The 18,503-nt window shown below is 45.1% G+C and overlaps 1 protein-coding gene across 1 annotated transcript in view; it reads right to left on the bottom strand.

The window, feature by feature from the left end:
- stk32c (serine/threonine kinase 32C) overlaps positions 1-18,503 on the bottom strand; it is a 63,462-nt gene that overhangs the window by 13,348 nt on the left and 31,611 nt on the right. Inside the window, exons 3-4 of the mRNA XM_030379527.1 lie at positions 13,279-13,430; positions 5,672-5,845 (exon numbers count right to left, since the gene is read on the bottom strand). Of these exons, the coding sequence (XP_030235387.1) occupies positions 5,672-5,845; positions 13,279-13,430 (326 nt within the window). The remainder of the gene's footprint in view (positions 1-5,671; positions 5,846-13,278; positions 13,431-18,503) is intronic.

Raw genomic sequence — 18,503 nt, 5'->3', positions numbered from 1 at the left:
TCCCAACCTTGTTTTGCTGAAATCGCACCCTTTATGTTACAGGACATAAGGTAACATCAGCAATATTCTATTGAAATGTTTGCTTCCACAGCGAGCGCATGAGTGGGCGGTAACTGTCTGTTGGAAGATGTTTCAAACACAATATCTCTGGACGCCATGTCACACAACGCGTATATGTGTGTGTTTATGTGTGTTTGTGAGTGTCCTAACTTTGGAGTTCCTCAGCTGTTCCCAGAGTGTGTGTGAGAACGGGGGTTATCATGCGGATCACAGAATACCCTGGCGGGTTTTGGCTGTGTAGGGTTATTACACTGGACACTCATGCAGTGCGTACACACACACACACTGACGTGTCATCCCATATTCCCACTGGCAGACCTTCTCCGAGCCCCCTTCCACCGGCAATTAACAGAGCACAACTTATTTAATTATGCAGGATCTCGCGCTGGCGTGAAGACACCCCTGCAGGAGGCTCGTGATCGCTGCCGCGGCGCAGCGCTAAGCTAACGCTCACATTGTCTGGCAGCAGTCTCGGGGGTGTGTCACAGTGTGTGTGTGTGTGTGTGTGTGTGTGTGTGTGTGTGTGTGTGTGTGTGTCCGTGTCTGTGTCTGTGTCTGTGTGAGTGTGTGTGTGGCGGCTGCCAAGGCTTACAATAGGCCCCTGCTTAAAGGTTGGGTGTGAACGGTATAGCGGGAGGTGAAAATGTATGCTAATCCACGGCTGTATTGGGCGTCGCCTACGACAACCCATGGTGTCCTGACTTAAACAAACGACACCCCCTCGCTCTCTCTCTTCGTTTCTTTATGTGGCGGGGGGAAAACAAACAATCGACCTAGAGTTTAAGGTCGTGAACTCATCCTGCATGAAACACTCGCTCCGCTGCATTGTCGACGTCTCTTCCATTTAGGGAAATCAGACAGTGGAAGAGAAGGAGGGAGAGAAGGAGGGAGAGAGAGAGAGAGAGAGAGAGAGAGAGAGAGAGAGAGAGAGAGGCAAACATGTAAGAAGGGAGGCGAAGAGGAGAAAATACGGAACAAAAGAAAGGGAGACACAAGAGAGTAAACAAGAGAGAATACAGGGAGAAGAGGAAATGAAAGCAAGGAAAATCATTTTACAAGAGTAGAGGAAGAGGAGTAGAGAGGAAGAGGATAGGACACTAAGAGGAGAGGAGTAGAGAGGAAGAGGAGTAGAGGGTAGAGGAGTAGGGGATGCTAAGAGAGGAGAAGAGAGGAAGAGGATACTAAGGAGCAGAGGGAAATAGGATGCTGAGAGTAGTAGTAGTAGAGAGCAACTGGAGAATATGAAGAAGATGATAGTGAGAGAAGAGGAGTAGAGGAAGAGTAGTAGAGAGGAAGAGGATGCTGAGAGGAGTGCAGTAGAGAGTAACTGGAGAACATGAGGAGGAGGGGTATAGAGAACAGGAGCAGAAACACAAACAGAGATAGAGAGAGAGGAAGGTTTTCTTGTTGTTTAGGGGACCTTCCTTACTATCCTCTCTTCATTGGACTAATTTTACCTCCTTGGGCATGGTGGCAGTTGGCTGTTGCTAGGATACCAGAGATCCCTGCTTCCCTCGGTTGGTGCAACAAAATAATTGTATAGTATTCCTCTGTCAAAAGCTCACAGGGAAGAACCAAATTGTATAGAGGAGGATGTCCATGCACACCCAAGGACCAGTTTTAGCACCGGTAAAAGTGTCCAGTTAGAGCCTCTTTTTAATCTATATATATCAGGATGTGCCAAGTACCCCATTCATCACCCACCGAGCAAACGCTTACTTGTATGCAAGAATTGGCCAACCTGTTTACACAATGAAGATGACAACAGGAAATGCACACACACCCACCCACCCTTACACAAACTCAAGGCGAGGTTTAGGACAAAGGATTGTTCTTGTTTTTTGGAGCATCTGCAATGTTAAATATGCCGTCTACTGGGACCCACGGTCCCACACAGACTTATTTACTGAACTGCACACTGACACGTTGTGCCGAGCTCAGCATCTTTCAGGGAGAACAGTGGACGCCACATCCCGATCGCCCCGGCTGGAGGGAGATGGATGGTGTTGCTTTTGCCTCGGGCCGCAGGAGGCCTATTTTTAGATGCACCACATAGAATCAACGGGAAAAAAAACAAAACAACAGGAGAAACAAGGATGCCTGCACGCTGCGATTCCAGCCTCACGACCCTGACCCCTTAGACCAACGGAACCCGCGCTCAGTGTGATGAAGGCAGCAATGGACAACTGACCACCCTCCACCCTTGGCAAGGAGCGACTCTAGACTAAAGGCGAACCCACTCCGTAGTCACCACGCTGTACACCAGCACCTCCCCCTCGCCCCCCATGAGCAGCGCTCATCCAGGAGAGCCCCCCGCACACACACTGCCATCGCCGTTCATCAGCCCACGGAAGACACTATTCGTGCTGTTAATATCTCCACCTCAAATATGCCTGTTTGTGTGTGTGTGTCTCTGTGCGAGAGTGTGAGTGTGAATGAGTGAGTGAGTGAGTGAGTGAGTGAGTGAGTGAGTGAGTGAGTGAGTGAGTGAGTGAGTGAGTGAGTCTATGTTTGTCTCTGTGTGAGTGTGAGTTTGTGTGTTTGTGAGTTTGAGTGTGTGAGTGTGAGTGATTGTGTGTGAGTGTGAGTGATTGTGTGTGATTGTGTGTGTGTTTGCGCGCGCCATCCTAGTGGCAAACTAAATAATGGCATCGTCCCTCTGGCCTGGCCACAGGGGGGAAGAAGAGTGAGGAGGGAGAGGAGGAGAAAGGGAGGTCTGATGAAGGCTCATTTGTAGCTCCACTGGAGGTCATCCATCTCTGGGGGCCTGGGGGGTGGGAGGCTGGGTACTGACCAATGGAAAGCCGATTGCTTTATAAGCTTAGTCTTCCATGAGTCATCGGAGTCTGTGTTTTACATACGAGTAGAGAAGTATTCAAGTGAGCACCGCCTCATTATGGAAACGATGTCGTCAAAGAACATGAAATAGGCTCACCACAACTTTCAGAGACTATATTTTTGTTGAATGTCACTTTGTGCTGGTGCATTATTGAGTCCCTACTCGATGTTCCTTTTGTAGTGCGTTGTTGCGTTCCCTTTCATGCTGCTGAACAAGGCAGAGAGCTTCACAATCGTTGAAATCGTTAACATAATAAGGTAGATAAGTAGACCGCCGGAGCAGACCCAGAGGCGTGCTAAACCTTTTCAATATCCACTGTTTATATAATTACGTGCCCAGACTATAGAAACCCAAGCCATCAGCTCCATTACCAGAGCACATTCCCTGTCACGTTGTCATTTGGCTTTTTTTCCTCAATTCAAATGTATTTATTTATTCCTCAGGGGCATTGATCATTTGCCCTCCCGCCGACCGGAGGCAGGGAGCAGACCGTAATGTCGTCTCCAGAGTAAGTGGGGTTAATTGTGTCACTCTGCTGCACTTCGATTCCTCACAGTGCCGCTGCTATCCAGGCCGTGCCCCCCTGCGGCGGGGGGGCGACCTGTAGAGTGGAGGCACGGTGAGCTCCCTCTCCCTGGCGTCTGTGTGGAAATGTGTCTTGGTGCATTCTAATGCTTGGCTTGCGACCGAAGCCACCTAGTCGATGACAAGCTCAAAGAGCTCAGCGTCAGTGTTGCAATGCATTCCCTATGGGACAGATGTTGGTGCTAAGCTGGCGTCAACGCCACCCCGAGCTCTGCAAGTCCCACACTCTGCTGGCCCAAGCACCAAGCTGGGAGGAGCATACTAATGCATCGCCCAGAGTTTAAATATGTTCAACTTTTCGTTTTATTCGCTTCACCAATGTGTTCGCTGTTCACCAATCATGTCTCAATCTGATTCTGTGGGTGCTGTTAAGGAAAATGACAATATGCCCACGAAGTTGTTATCCACAGAATCCTGGCAATGTGCATAGAGTTGTTCAACAGACTGGCTTGCCCATCTCAACATCATGATGGTTGTGACAGCTTTGGCCTCGCCCTCACTCACGGAGAGCCTTGTCACAGGTGTTCCTGCGAAGGCCGAGGTCACCTGCCTGCTTTTCTTGATGACCTCTCCTTCTCTGACTAGCATGAATAGTTGCCTGAGCACCTGATGCACTGGCAGCTTTGTGGAGTTGGTGGTGGTGTCCTGAATAATCCCTATATAATGAAGCCCCAAGAGTGGCTCAGAGAGAATGAGTTTGCATATCTTAAAAATGCACTTGTACTCGTTTTCAGCAGAATATTTGTTTTTATACTCATATTAAAAGTTTCAACATTAGGAGTGGTGTTTTTCCAATTTGGTCCAGTTCATCCCACTAATTGGGGTGTATTGGACGTTCAAAATCCACATCCCTCCCAAATCTATTATTCATAAATACGCCACTATACCAGAAAGTAATAGAAAACAAAAAAAAAACAAGGCAGAAAAACAAGTACTTTCAGAATATCTGCCCTAATTAACCTGAGATGCCGTCAGTGCAGAATCAGCGCAGTCCAGAGCCTAGACAGGCACTTAAAACCCTGAGCCTAGCTCTAGAGCCCTGCTCTGACTTATCATGGACTTATCATTGTAAAATGACCTTGGAGGAAATTTATTTTGTGTTTGCATATTTCTAATTTGATTGAATCAATGTTCAGTATAATACCTCTAAAATGTTTGAGAGGTATTTGAAATAAGGCATTTAATGTTATGGGAATCACAGCAGGTGTTTACATATTATTATATTGTATTTAATCAATGGTAAGCAACGTTATACTACCCCTTCAATGTTTGAGAGGCGTTTGATACAATGCAATTTATATGATGGGAATCACTGCAGTTGTTTGTTATTTTATTGAATTTATTCAGCGTTTAACGTAAAGCATACTCTTAAAACTAAATGTATCATTGTTGTTTTTATTAAATACATATTTAATCGACATCGATCAATGTAATCATTTTTCCTTTTTTTTCTTATCATGTTAACAATTTTGGCCGTATCGTCCATTCTAGCTAAAACCATGGGAATCAAACTACTGTTGGCTGTAAATATTTTCTACTCATGAATTAAAAATGAGGATTTGAAATCCAGGACATACATTTTTACATGACATACGTACTGTCTATATTTAGAGTGTAGCAGATAAATCTAGGCATCTTGAATCTCAACAGTTATTACGCAGATTCTACACAAGATCTTCATAAAGCCCACATGGTTATTATGGTCTGCACGCTGGTGCCTGTCCTCAACGGCTTAGAATCATTCACCAAGATGCAAAATAAAGTCTTTCATTTTGTTATTGAAGAAGATAATGGGGTTTTCTGTCAGAATAATGGACTGCAAGAAAAATAAACAGCTTTTTATGTGCCATGGTTTAGTGGTTCAATCTTTTTAGGAGAGCGCCAGACTACGACGATTTCCAATTGCATTTAGGATGGTGAAGTGCATCAATTAACAATTTAAAGTGAATCCGAAGGTATTGGTTCTGAGGTTGACATTTGATAGCGAGAAGTACCCAGAGTAGAGCGCGGTGGCACGTCACAAAAAAATCGGGGAGAAAATCTCTCACGGCCACACCCCGAGGCTAATTCACTAAAAGATAAACGAAAACCTAGGTCTCTGACACCACTTGAAAACAGTGGTTGAAAATCCCTTCCCAACTCCCCACCCGTAGCAGGTGCAGTGGTGCTATGCTATGGTCAGCGCACCTGTGAATGATGTGCTGGTTCTGCAGGTAGTCCAGCGCCAGGGTCATCTCGCAGAGGTAGAGTCTGACGGCGTCCTCTGTGAACTGCACGTTCTGCTGGAGGTGGTAGCGCAGGTCCCCCCCCAAAAGCAGGTCCACCACCATGAACATGTCCTCCTCGTCCTGGAACGAGTACCTGGGCGGGGGGGGGAGAGGGGTCGGGGACGGGACGTCGTTAATACGGGCATCTTTCAAGAGGATGGACACGCACATACAGTAAAACACACACATACAAACACGCACACTAAAGCTAGACTAGACACACACAAGCCGTATGAACACAAGCCTTGGACGGAGGAGACAGCCAATCATAAAGAAGATATACCAATACAAATACATGTGCTGTATACAGATATACTGACATGCTGAGGGTGCAAGGCCAGCAGACATGCAACGCATACAGATAACACACATGCACCACAGGCATAAAGCCTGTTAACCCTGACCACGTGCTTTAAGTCCCTGATCCCCATCATACACATGCTAACAACATGTTGCGGCTTGCCTCCTGGAGTCTTTCAATCAGGGATTCTTGTGCATCACACTCATGGGTACATGCCAATGTATTCAAGCTTTGGTTTGAATGTTTGCATGTTTTTGTGTGTGATTTTGTGTCGGTGCAAAACGGATCAATAACATTTTCTAGATTTTTTAAGCATTTACCAAAGCAGGTAAGTCTATTTGAATCAGGGGTATCATTTACAAAACAGATAAATGTTAACGAACGACACAATGTGGCTTCTCCCGAGACTTTACCCAATCTGGTATCCATCAGGAGGAGTAATCAAGCAAATCAAATGAAAAACACAGCCTGGTAATGAATTAGATTGCTGCAGTGCTTCTCTGAACCGAATCAAAACCATCAAACCACGCAGTTACCGAGAATATTCACCTCACAATGGGATTCGATATCTCATCAGAGAAACATAACAAAGCCAGAACCCCTTTCTAATAGGCCCTCCGACACACAGGGATATGATACTCGATACTGAGCGGCCGCAAGAATCAAACCAACCCCTTGTGAGTTCCCTCCACCTGGCCCGGTTTAATCTGCCTCTCAATGAGCCTACACCTTTCACTCTCTTCATTAAAGCGTTGTCTGCTACCGGTTTCATCCTCCGCCTCTCCAGGCACAGTGTTGAACTCGAAGGACGAGACGCGTGCCTCTGTGTGCGTCTCGTTGTGTGATTGGCTCGGTTGAGGTGCAATTTCCTGCCGCTCTATTGTGTTGTGCTCCAAGTGCGAAATAGGGAAGATGTTTGGCGCATGGTGAAAATCATCTCTTGTGAAGATTGGTTTCACTGCGGCGCAAATAACTAATTTGTGGCGCGATCAGGTATCCCAAATTCGCCTCCCTCGTGAACACACAGATGAATTAATAGAATGTACCAGCTTTGAAATAGATTATACCAAAGTCCCACGGCAATCAACTGTTCTTCTCTTTGTGAGAGAGAAATAGAAAGAGAGAGAGTGAGAGAGAGAGAATACTTAAGAATGACAGCAATGACTCTGCAAAAAGCCTGAGCCCTAAACGGCTTGGTCTTCACAAAATGTAAGCATACCTAAAATCCCTTTTTTATTTCCTCTGACGTTTCGATTCAAGGAAGAAACAGCCCTGTCCAATCTATTCAAGATTCCAATCGTGATAAATGAAAGAACAACGTGATCTGATCCTGGACACCAAACTTCAGATAGATCCCACTCAAATCTCATTTTGCATCTCAATTTGTTATTCTGGAGACATGTTGAGCTTTGTCTGAAATGGCGGCTTTGCTCGTCTGCGTTTTGGGCCCATTCCCACCACAGATTTGATTCCCTTCCATATCGCAAAGAGAGGGAAAGTGATTGAAACACCAAACAGTGGAGAGGCTAGTCGAGAGCATCAGGCTGTCACATCGCACCTTGCTAGCGACAGAGGTGATGGGGGAATGTCAGACAACAGGGTCCGACAACTAGGACGCCTCAGAGCTCTAGCTGTGACAGGCCCTGTCACCCCGCGAAACTCTCGCCAAGGACGGATAGAGACAGGACGGATGCATAGAGCACTGGAACAGATTGGATGGAAACCGATGCTGGCAGATCTCTGGAACTAGCGTGTGAGAACTGCTGTTGTGATGGTGTGTTTGCTGTACCGTGAGTCCAGAGGAAACAGGGAGGTCTATAGAATATCCCTAACCAGCGGAGTGATCGGTGGCTTCATCAAGGGAAGGGGTGGGATACCTATGAAGATACGGCTCTAACAGTCAGCGCTCCCACTTCAAACTCGCTCTGCACATTGATCGTTCCATCTACACTCCCTTTGATTTATCACACCTAAGCTTTTCATTATGGGCTTTATTACTGGCGAAGTGTCATATGAATAGTGGGAGTTTGGAGCTGTTTTAGGCCAGCGATGGGAGGGAGGGCGGGGATTTGGCTGGGCGGCACGTGGCGCGTGGAACTCCAAGTACTGGAGTGAAGTTGGGACAGTCACAGAACCAAGAGAGAGCCACCAGCCAGGCTGAAATAATGAGGCCATAATGACGAATGAGCTCAGGAAGGCAGCGGAGGGAGGGAGGGAGGGAGTGAGGGAGAGCAGGAGTGAGGGGGACAAGAAAGAGAGCATGAACGAAGTTTAGAGGAGAAAGGGAGAAAGAAAGAGGGAAAAAAATACGAGAGAATGGAGAGGGGATTTTGTTTTACCTTACTTGCTCTGAAAAGTTTTGGCTGTCCCATATAGACCTGATGTTAAGGGAAATGGCTCTGTGAGTGTGTGTGTCATTCATGAGATACCGGCACCTCCTCTAAGGACAAACCAAACAGTGCTGTAATAAAAAAACTGTCACACAACCCCCAGCATCGCCACCTACATCCCTTTTCTGTGGCCCCTAACTGGGCAACTAGAGTTCCTGTCTGCCATTGGCCTATTTTCACAAGGTCCCTAGAAGGAGTTTGGTCCCCAAGGCCAATGCAACACTGCTTTTTTATCTGACTCAAGTGTTTAGGGCTTTAATGTGGGGAATACAAAAAATTACAGACATACACAAGCAAATCAGTGAGCTAGTCAGTAAATTACTTCTGCTTTTCTTCATTAATCTATTTTGATTAGCACCCTAGGGTAAATGTATCCCCTTGCTTTCTTTCTTTCCTTTAAGCCGCTTTAAGGAGCTCGAGACACCACACTCCCAGTCCCAGTGACTTGGGAAGCCTTTGGGTATAGTCCCATATTTGTTTCATGCATTGCACTTCTTAGTATCTTTTTCATATGGATTTTAATGATCATCAAATCAAGTGCAACCCCCCCGCATGGATTGGTATGCATGGTGATTTAAAGTGTCTGGCCTTATTTGTTCCACTGTTTCCCAAGGCCTTGTTCCATTCAGGCCTGAAATCCATATTCCTAATGGAAGCCCAGTGGGACCCAGCCCAGCACAGCCTCATCATTTGGTTTGTCCAGGCGGGGTTGACTCACACACTGTTTGGCAACCAATCATAAATTTGGCTATTCATTTCAGATCATTTAAGCCATTTGCCTTTTGGCAAGGCAACCATATGTATGGTTTTCCTGTTCCAAGCATAGGAAACCTTTTTATATTTAGATATGTTCGGCTATGGTGGTAAACTATGTTAAAGGAGCAGCGTGTAGGATTAAGTGGCATCTAGTGGTCAACTGGCAGCTTGCAAACATGTGAATACTAGGATTAACCAGGACCCTTGTTGGTATTGTGTATGTCGAGATGCAAGTCAGCTATGTTTCTATGTTTCTAACTCCACCACGATCCTGCTGTACCAAAATTGGCTATTTGGTGAGCAACTGACATCCATTATATTCCAGATGTGTGTTAAGAGGCTCCTATAGCTGTATCTTTGTTTGGTACAACCTTAGTTATGACATACAAACTGCCCTTGCTAGCTAATTTACTCCAATAGTGCCCCTAAACGAAAATTCCAAAAGTTTGGATTTTGTTTTCATGCTCACATACTTGAGCTGTGCACTTAGAATTCAGAGCAAAGTTAGTGGCTGCTCTTTAGGCAGTGTGTTAATCCAAAAATCTTGATAGCAACATTTCAATCAGCTTTAGCATTCCGTGTTTACACGCTTCTGTGCATGCTTACGGAATTAGAAACTGAGAGGCAGTTAAAATTCTTGCGTTTTCAATGTACTGGTCATGAGCACGGTGTTTAATTTTGGAACGAACCGCCGATTTTTTATAGTTTTGTCCCACCGGTTGCAATGCACTGGCTACGCGGGAAAAAGGTGAAATTGGCATTCAGTTCAGTTTTCTACATACACTTATACAACTGGGACAGTCTTCAACTTAATTTCGATTCAGAAGTGAAGTCGCTCCCCCCTTCCCCCATCCTACTCTTAAACTGTTAACTAACTAAATGTGAACTCAGAACTCCCACAATCTTGCGCATAATAATGTTCTGTTATGTTTTGTATCATGCTCTGTTGGCTGTTTTGTGCTATGCCGATTGTCTTATACTACGAGTTGAAGGCAAAGCCTGAGGCGAAGGCATTGTGCTCTTAATGACCTCTGCTCTTTAGAGGCCAAGCAATCAATTTGACAGGCCCAACCAGAGGCTATAATCACTCAGTAATTTCCAGCGATACTTCACTAGAGTGCACTGTTGGCCATCGCTGCATGTCAGAGAGACGGAGAGATACGGCTGGACGGTGACCTCACGGTTACATCGCCAAGGAAAAGCAGACTTCTAATCACATGTCAGAAATCCTTCCATGGGATTTCGGCAGATTTGCTGCGGGTTTGGAAATGACATGTTCATTTTCATCCGTTCCCACACGTAATCCCTTTTCAGCCAGACACACAACCTCTCCACAAACTTCCTTATATGCTCTTTTTCTTTGGCATCATAATAGATTTGTCGAATTTGTCTGTTTGACACCTGAAGTTCCTTCCCCTATCCATCCAGAGCGAAATTAGGCATTATCATGCTTCCTGATGATTAAAGAAACTTCACTGAAGCAGGGGCTGGAACAATGTAGTCTGAAAAAGGTTTGGGGCGGTGTCATGAAAGTACAGTCTGTTTTCAACAAGCTCAAAAAGGAGCTACGCTGCACTACGTGAGGAGAGACAGAGAGGAACCTTACAAATCCTCTTAGCCTGCACAGCTGTTTTTTTCCTTTCTTGAGAAAACTAATCAATGGCAAATCCCTTCTCAGCACCGACATCCTCTTCATCCCGTCCTCATCATCGCAGAGTGGGGAGGTCTCTCTGCTCCCTGATAGCAGGTATTATCACTTATCCGAGGGCTGTTTTGATGCATTTTCTCACAGAGTCTCCTTTCATCTTTGTTTTGATCCCTGTCGGCGCTGTAATCAATGACTCTGCTCTGATGACGCCAGACCTAAGTAAGGCATTCTCCAGAGCGGCCTCTTTTGTGGCTTACATAGAGAGACTATAGGCGTTTCCCAGCATCCCCAAGATGCTCCAGCTCAGGTTCATCAATAGCTACGATGCTCAAATGCCAACTTTCAGACTTCATAAGAGCTATTTGACAAGCCAGTGGATGCTGCCAACTTTTCACAGTCCATGGGGAAACCTGTTTAACAGTGTGCACGTTCAGCCCACCAATTAGGGGCTCCCACTTGTGATACAGTGAGGAAGACAATGGGACGATGAAGGGAAATTCTCATCAATCCCATCTATTACGCGATAAGCCGGGACATCGCATCAACGGGCACACTAAATGAAACCAACGTTGCCTTGATGTAATTGAGTGCACCGCACAATAACGTAGTCATGCACATACGCGCACGGTGACTGAAGCAGAAATAATGAGCGTTGCTTTTCAATCAATTTATTCCATTCTTCCTTAATCAGATAGAGGAAAAAAATATTCCACCACACCACCGCGTCCTAGCCCATAGGGCTGAGAAGATCATCTACACAAAGCTCCAAGATAGATAATCCAGATTCACAGCATGGGAACAAAGATACTCTTATAAATCTGGTCAGCCTCTGCCTGCAACTTGGCAAAGAATTAGTACAAAACATGATGGATAAAATCCAGCCTGGAAATGTCTCCATCTTGATTTTCCCTCCGTGTTTTCCTATGATTCCAAGCTTGCAATAGAACAGCAAGCACATTGTGTGACACCATGGCAGGTTCTGGATCTATTGTGTCATGTACACTGTTCAGTTTTTCCTGCAATGCAGAGAGACAGCCACCCTGTCACTTTACCCTGTCATACCAGACACCAACAACCGTGATTCGATTCCCATATCCCATTGGATCCCGGAAGATATTTCTCTTTTTTTGGGGGAAGCCTGGCCCTAATGTCCAAGGCAAACACACCTCACCCGGCCAACTCTACTCACAACTGTGTTGTCACACAGCAATGACAGGGTCAGCTATGTTCAAACATAGCTGGCCCTGAGGAAAAGGTAAAATGCACACACAAGATAATCAACTGGAGTCTGCTTGAATGATATCCAAATAAAGGACAGACAAATATTAACTCGTCAAAGAGTCAACAGCTGCTGGTATTGCCGGGTATGAGATATACTTTTCTAGTATTTTCCACATTATCACAATGTGTGAATTTTGAAAAGGCGCAATGTATTATTTGGAAGACACAGAGGAAATATGAAAGTTGTGAACCTTGTTGCCAAGCTGCTATGGTGCTGCTTAGTTTCCCAGTCACTAGACGTCTGTCTGAGAGAGGCACGGTTCCGGAGGGCAAGGCAAACACTGAAAAAATGTTCTTGAAAAATGACAATTGCAGAGCGAAAGCACAGGCCGACACACATGTGTATTCTATTTCAATATGAAAGGGAATACACTTGATCTAGCCATCTGATCTAGAAGTCACTTGAATGTTTAAAGTAGCTCACATTTCAGTTTAGAAGCAAGCTTTAACTATTACACCCTAGATATAACGCTATAAATGACTAAATCTAGGGCTTTATGACTTCCAAAAAGCACGCCTTCCCAGGTCCAGCTGCCTCTTCTCGTGACTATATTTATCACGGCACTTGATAACATACATGTTTCTGCGGTAATCACTCCACCACAGAGTTACCGACATGCGATATCATTCAACCAGTTACAAGGGACTAAAGTGCCTCAGTCTAACACGATGTGAATGCCCCACTGAGTCAGCAATAGCCAACAGAAACATGTGCTAATGCACAGGAGGGGTGTTGAATAATAAAGAGGGGGCTTCCGTTGGCTGGCTGAGGCCCAGTAATTATCCGCTGTGTTTTTCATGGATTGTGCTGGGTGAATATGGGAATTGTATCTAAATGTAAAATGTATGTTTCTGGAAAGGGTCTCTCCATTTTCACCACAATAGTAGCAGCTGGGATTCTGGGACAACTGTGGTTTGTTTTCCCGGAATCGGAAAGGGCCTGAGAAACAGTTTAGTCATTTGTTTCCAAATGAGCAAATAAGTAAACAAACAAATAACGTACGTTAAGAGGACAGCGCCGTCTCAAGGTAAACACAGACACAAAACACAAACACAAACAAACAAGCACAGGCAAAGCAGGCAACCGACACACAGGCCGTGCATACCACACAAAAGTGTATTAATAAAGTGGAAAAAAACAGGATAGTCACCAGAGATTTACTAAAAAAACATGTTCAATTTCCTGAAGGATCTCAAGCTCTCTAAAGACGTTTCGGACCTCATCTCTCTCTATGCACTGCTGCTTGTTCATGTACTTCATGGCGTACATCTTCTCCGTGTCTCTCTTTTGCACAATGCAAACCTGCAGCAAGGACAGAAGAACAGAGAGGAGAGAGGGAGAGAAAAGAGCGATGAGAAATAAAGACAAGGTAAGACAAACAATGGGGGAAAGATGTTAGTCTTGGAATCTTTGTTGTAGATACATATCAACGGTGTGAACACATATACACATTTACATTTACATTGAGGGCATTAAGATTTACACGTCTGCAACCATTACACGTCTGCAACCATTACAGAATGGTTGTGACAGTGGGAGATGGCCTCCATTAACGATCCCGCTGCTAGTGCCATAGGGGTCCCCAATATAGCCCCTGCTGTGTGAGGGATGAGCAAACGTTATGGTAATGACATGGCAGTCTCGTGCTTTGAGTGTGCCACAGGTTTCAGCTCCATGAACTCCAGTCTGGCTGATATCTTCAGATGTACAGAAAAGAACAGGATTCAACCAGACATGCGTTGATCATCACTGTTTTTGGAAGCACACCCTATACTGTTGATGGATTTTTAGGACACTGAACAATAAAACATAAAAACATGATTTTAGGTGTTTTTTTACACTTCTGGCAGAAACCACACACGTTAACAAATCATCTCTTTATTGGTCCTTTTCAAAGTGTTTGTTTTGGGCTTAAATTATCTTAAAGGTAAGCTGTAGTGGAGGACACTAGTGAGGTTACAATAATCATTATTGTAATGTCCAGGCCTAACCAGTCATTGTGATGTGACTGCATATTCACTGATACTAATGTATCCGCGTGAATCCTGCCGCTGAGACACACAAGTAGCTATTTGTTTTACGACTTTTTCAAATGGGATTCTGTCAAAGCTCACCTTTTCAGTTCGCTGACTAAAGGTCGGACGGACGCAAATGTCAGCATTAGTTTATAGCCATAGTCAGAGGAATAACATGTGCATTGTGTTGACAGGCATACAGTGAACACCCCATGGAACCTACAATATACCCGCCACACACAGAGAACAAACACAGTTGTCGCTCACCACACTGATTATGGCTCTGCTCCGTTTATGTACCATGGCACAGGAAGCACGCCATTGACCTTACCAGGGTGTCATGATGTCGGTCGCTACGCACCACCTAGGTGGCTGCCACACTCCACGTAAGTGGTGTTTATTGGGCTCCTCCAGACAAGGACACAGGGTGGCGATGATGAAAGCCGGTTTATTGTAGACATTTGCAGACGATGATATGTGAGCTGTTGCTCAATGTTGTTGTGCAGGAGGTCTCTCCCTGAGTGTGTGTGTGTGGTGATTGCTGGTTTAACAACAGGTGTGCAGCCCCAACCAGCCTCAGCGTCCAATCACTCTTGAAACACCTGCATACCTAGCATGTTAATGTTGGGCCCTACACTTCCTATCCTTAAGTGCACTTATGTGCGTTAAACATCAATGAGTGAGTTAATGAGCTGTGTGGTGCAAGCGTCATATGTCGATTGTTAACAAGTTAAATGAGATCAAAGATAATAAAAAACGTTGCATAATTGCTAATTGTAAGCAATCAAAAGAAACTTAAGTAAAGCAATAAAGTGCAGAGAAGAGCCCCAACATTATGAAGGCAACTGTGTTCAGTGGCCCTCCCCTGTATGGACAAGAGCACCTGCCTCCATCAAAGGACACCGATGGATGCGGCAAAACCCCATCAGCTAACTGAATTAAACATCACTGTGAGGGACATTGTGACCCCAAAAGAGAAATCCATCATTCATTACTTAATTCATTCTTTGTTTTAACAGAATGAAAGAATGTGAATTGAGTGAGAGTACTGAGGAGCAGTAGCAGCAGCACAGTTGAGCGGTTTAAACTGGGTCACCGAGAGTGATGTAGGACTCAGTGAGCCCACATCCTGCTTTAATTGTGCTGATAGTTTCCCCTTTAAGCGCCGAAAACTGAATTGAGCTCTTGGCAGCCTTCCCTTCTTTAAGCCATTACTCTCTGTCTCTTTCTCTCGCTCTCTTACAATTTTTTTGGTTCACTTTCTCTCTCGCCCGCCATGATCCACCACCAATTCAGCTTTGGACTTTTTCGATCCGTTTCATAACATTGTTGCCCAATGGGGCATTGATTGGACCTTGCTGACGAAGACCATCCTCGTTCACACAGCAGTGTAGTTTAAGGTTCGTAGGACAGAAAGTACGGATACATTTCAGCCCTACATATCTTCTCCAAATAATGATCGTTAAACCCGGGGTATATTTAATCATTCACCCCATGTTAACGATTGATAATAACCTGAGGTTCATTGCACTGTAATTATTCCATATTATGAGATTATAAAATGTACAATACATAATATATCCAACCAGCTCGTGCTGTGATGAGCACTGCAGCATATCACATCACCATAATTCAATATATTATAGGCTGTATATGATATTTACAGGAAAATATTGAATTATCACTGAGCTCTAGCTTGCAGCATTTCCTGAAACTGGGTTGTACTCCTTCTTGATGTGAATGTCTCTTACTCCCATCTTTCACTGCTCCTGTCCACACACACACACACACACACACACACACAGGAATAGCCCCCACCATTACAGTGAAGATCGTGCCCTGATTCCAACATGCCCCCCCCCCACACACACCACATACCCAACAAGCACACCTCACACCTCCTTTATCCTCCTCGTCAACCTGGGCCAGCCTGACACAGACCCACTTTCTCATCCTCCCCTCTCCTCCGCCAGGTCAGACCTAGCCATCTGCACTGCGCTAGAAGTTGAATAAAACTTAAGAGAAAAAATAAGAACAGAAATTCTGGCACAGACGGCGAACCAATGAGTACGGGGAGCATGAGAGAGAACCTGGATACCTGTACTACTACGTTTAACCCTTCCTTACAATGGGGGGGGGGGGGAAGAGAGAGAGAGAGAGAGAGAGAGAGAGAGAGAGAGAGAGAGAGAGAGAGAGAGAGAGAAAGAGAGAGAGAGAGAGAGATCGTTGGATAGAGTGATGAACAGATAGAGTGATGGATAAGAGTGATAAAGTCACCCAAGGTGTTCCAAGGTGCCTGAGGCAGAAGCTGAGAATAACTAATGCCGTATTCACCAACTCCTCATGAACAGTCTGTAAGGATACTTCTCGAATTTATTTAGCTCTATTTATAAATCCATACTGAAGATAGGCAATTCAATGCCATGATCAATAATTTACCACAACTGTGGATAAATTAATTTGATTACCCATAGAGACGCAATATAGTCAAGCTTCTATGGAATTTATGCACTTTGAGTTGGGCGTTTTATCTTCTCACCTTTATCTTCTCCTCTCAGTGAGAGGCAATGGGAAATTCCATTTAACACCATGAACGCCCCAGGATGGCAGCTGCAATAGCTAATAGAATGGAATCACCATACCAACTGATGGTCGGAACAGAGAGTGTTCCAAATTAATCCAATCATCCCAGAATACTAAGACATTCAGACCATCATCCTCGGGCACGGTTACCTTTTACATGTAATCCCCTGTTATTAGCACTAGTTTTTTTTCTGTATCTGCTTCTCCTCAATTTATGCGTATCGCTTTACAACACCGTTCAGTCAGTCTGGGGGTCAGTAAATAGAAGTCAATGGTATCAAACCTTGTGTTTCTCCGTATTTTGATCGTAATTCATTTTCACTATAAATATGAAGTATCGCGACATATCAAACAAATGAAGGATTAAATATCTAGCCAGAAAAACGACCCGTCAAGACATCAAAGGATAACATTGAGTTAGAGACCAGCACTCATCCCAGGTCCCCTGGTGGAAGCCGTTCAGGTGCCTGTAGTTTGCATGGGAGGTGACCTTATCTGACTCGTCATCGGCCAATCAGAAGAAAGATATTGCAATAACGATGAATTCATAAGCTTATCAGGTGTCAGTCCTCCATGGATTAAAATAACAAGTACATGAATGAATTCATTAAAATAAACCGAGAAGCCGAGAAGTCTGGTAGCACAATGCATTCATATGGTAATGTCATAAACTAATCTTCATAACAGAAAAGGACCTTTTCATAGTGCTGGAACTCACTGGGTACTGTCCCCAAAACCTATTGTGTCTGGCCAGGACTGTCTGTGTGAATGTGTATGTATCTCTGTGTGTGTGTGTGTGTGTGTGTGTGTGTGTGTGTGTGTGTGTGTGTGTGTGTGTGTGTGTGTGTGTGTGTGTGTGTGTGTGTGTGTGTGTGTGTGTGTGTGCGCGTGCGTGCGTGCGGGAGGCAGAGAGTGGTGAGTTCTGGCCAGGGGTGAGATTCTGTCACCAGGTTGGCTGTAATCTCCCACTACCAGCTGCCCATGGCACCCGTTTATCTCCGGTAAAGAGACCTTTTAGAGGTAGCCACAACCGCATGCACACACACACACACACACACACACACACACACACACACACACACACACACACACACACACACACACACACACACACACACACACAAACACTAAATGGCATGTACTTGCTTCATAAATACACACACAAAGATTTTCCCAAGGATACACACACACACACACACACACACACACACACACACACACACACACACACACACACACACACACACACAGATGTATTGATCTGGCTGATGGCTGATGGCGTAAGAGGTGGGGAGGTATTTGATGTGCACAGGCTCAAAGGAGCAATGAAGCGTGGACGTGTGAACCTGAGTGTGGCCGGCACGGGGCCTCAGATGAGGGCGTCCGCTGGTCCCCACCCACCTGGAGCCCGGGGCCACTGCTGGGCCGTGTGTTAGCTGGGGGAACTCTATGGAGCTTTCTGGTCTTGGTTTGTTCTTAGCCCGTTTGGATACAAGTGATTATTACAAAAGAGAAATGGACAATGGCCCTAATGAAAGTGTAGAGGCAACGCAAGAAAACATCCCGTACGCCTGTCATCGACCGTGTCGTGAGGAAACAACAAAGAGAAACGCAGTCTACTGAAGAGCCCTAATTAGGTGCGGTGTCTTCTGACAGAAACCTACGCAGCCACAACAATGACGGATCCTCTAAGACACTCACTGTAGATGAACCCGGGTTAAAAAAGACAAGGGTAATCTAATCACCACATCCCTTTATCTTCAGGCCGAATCCTAAC

This window comes from Gadus morhua, chromosome 15, assembly GCF_902167405.1.
Source record: "Gadus morhua chromosome 15, gadMor3.0, whole genome shotgun sequence".
Classification (NCBI taxonomy): domain Eukaryota; kingdom Metazoa; phylum Chordata; class Actinopteri; order Gadiformes; family Gadidae; genus Gadus; species Gadus morhua.
Note: the sequence above shows the minus strand (reverse complement) of the source record. Positions and strands in the feature narration are given on the sequence as shown.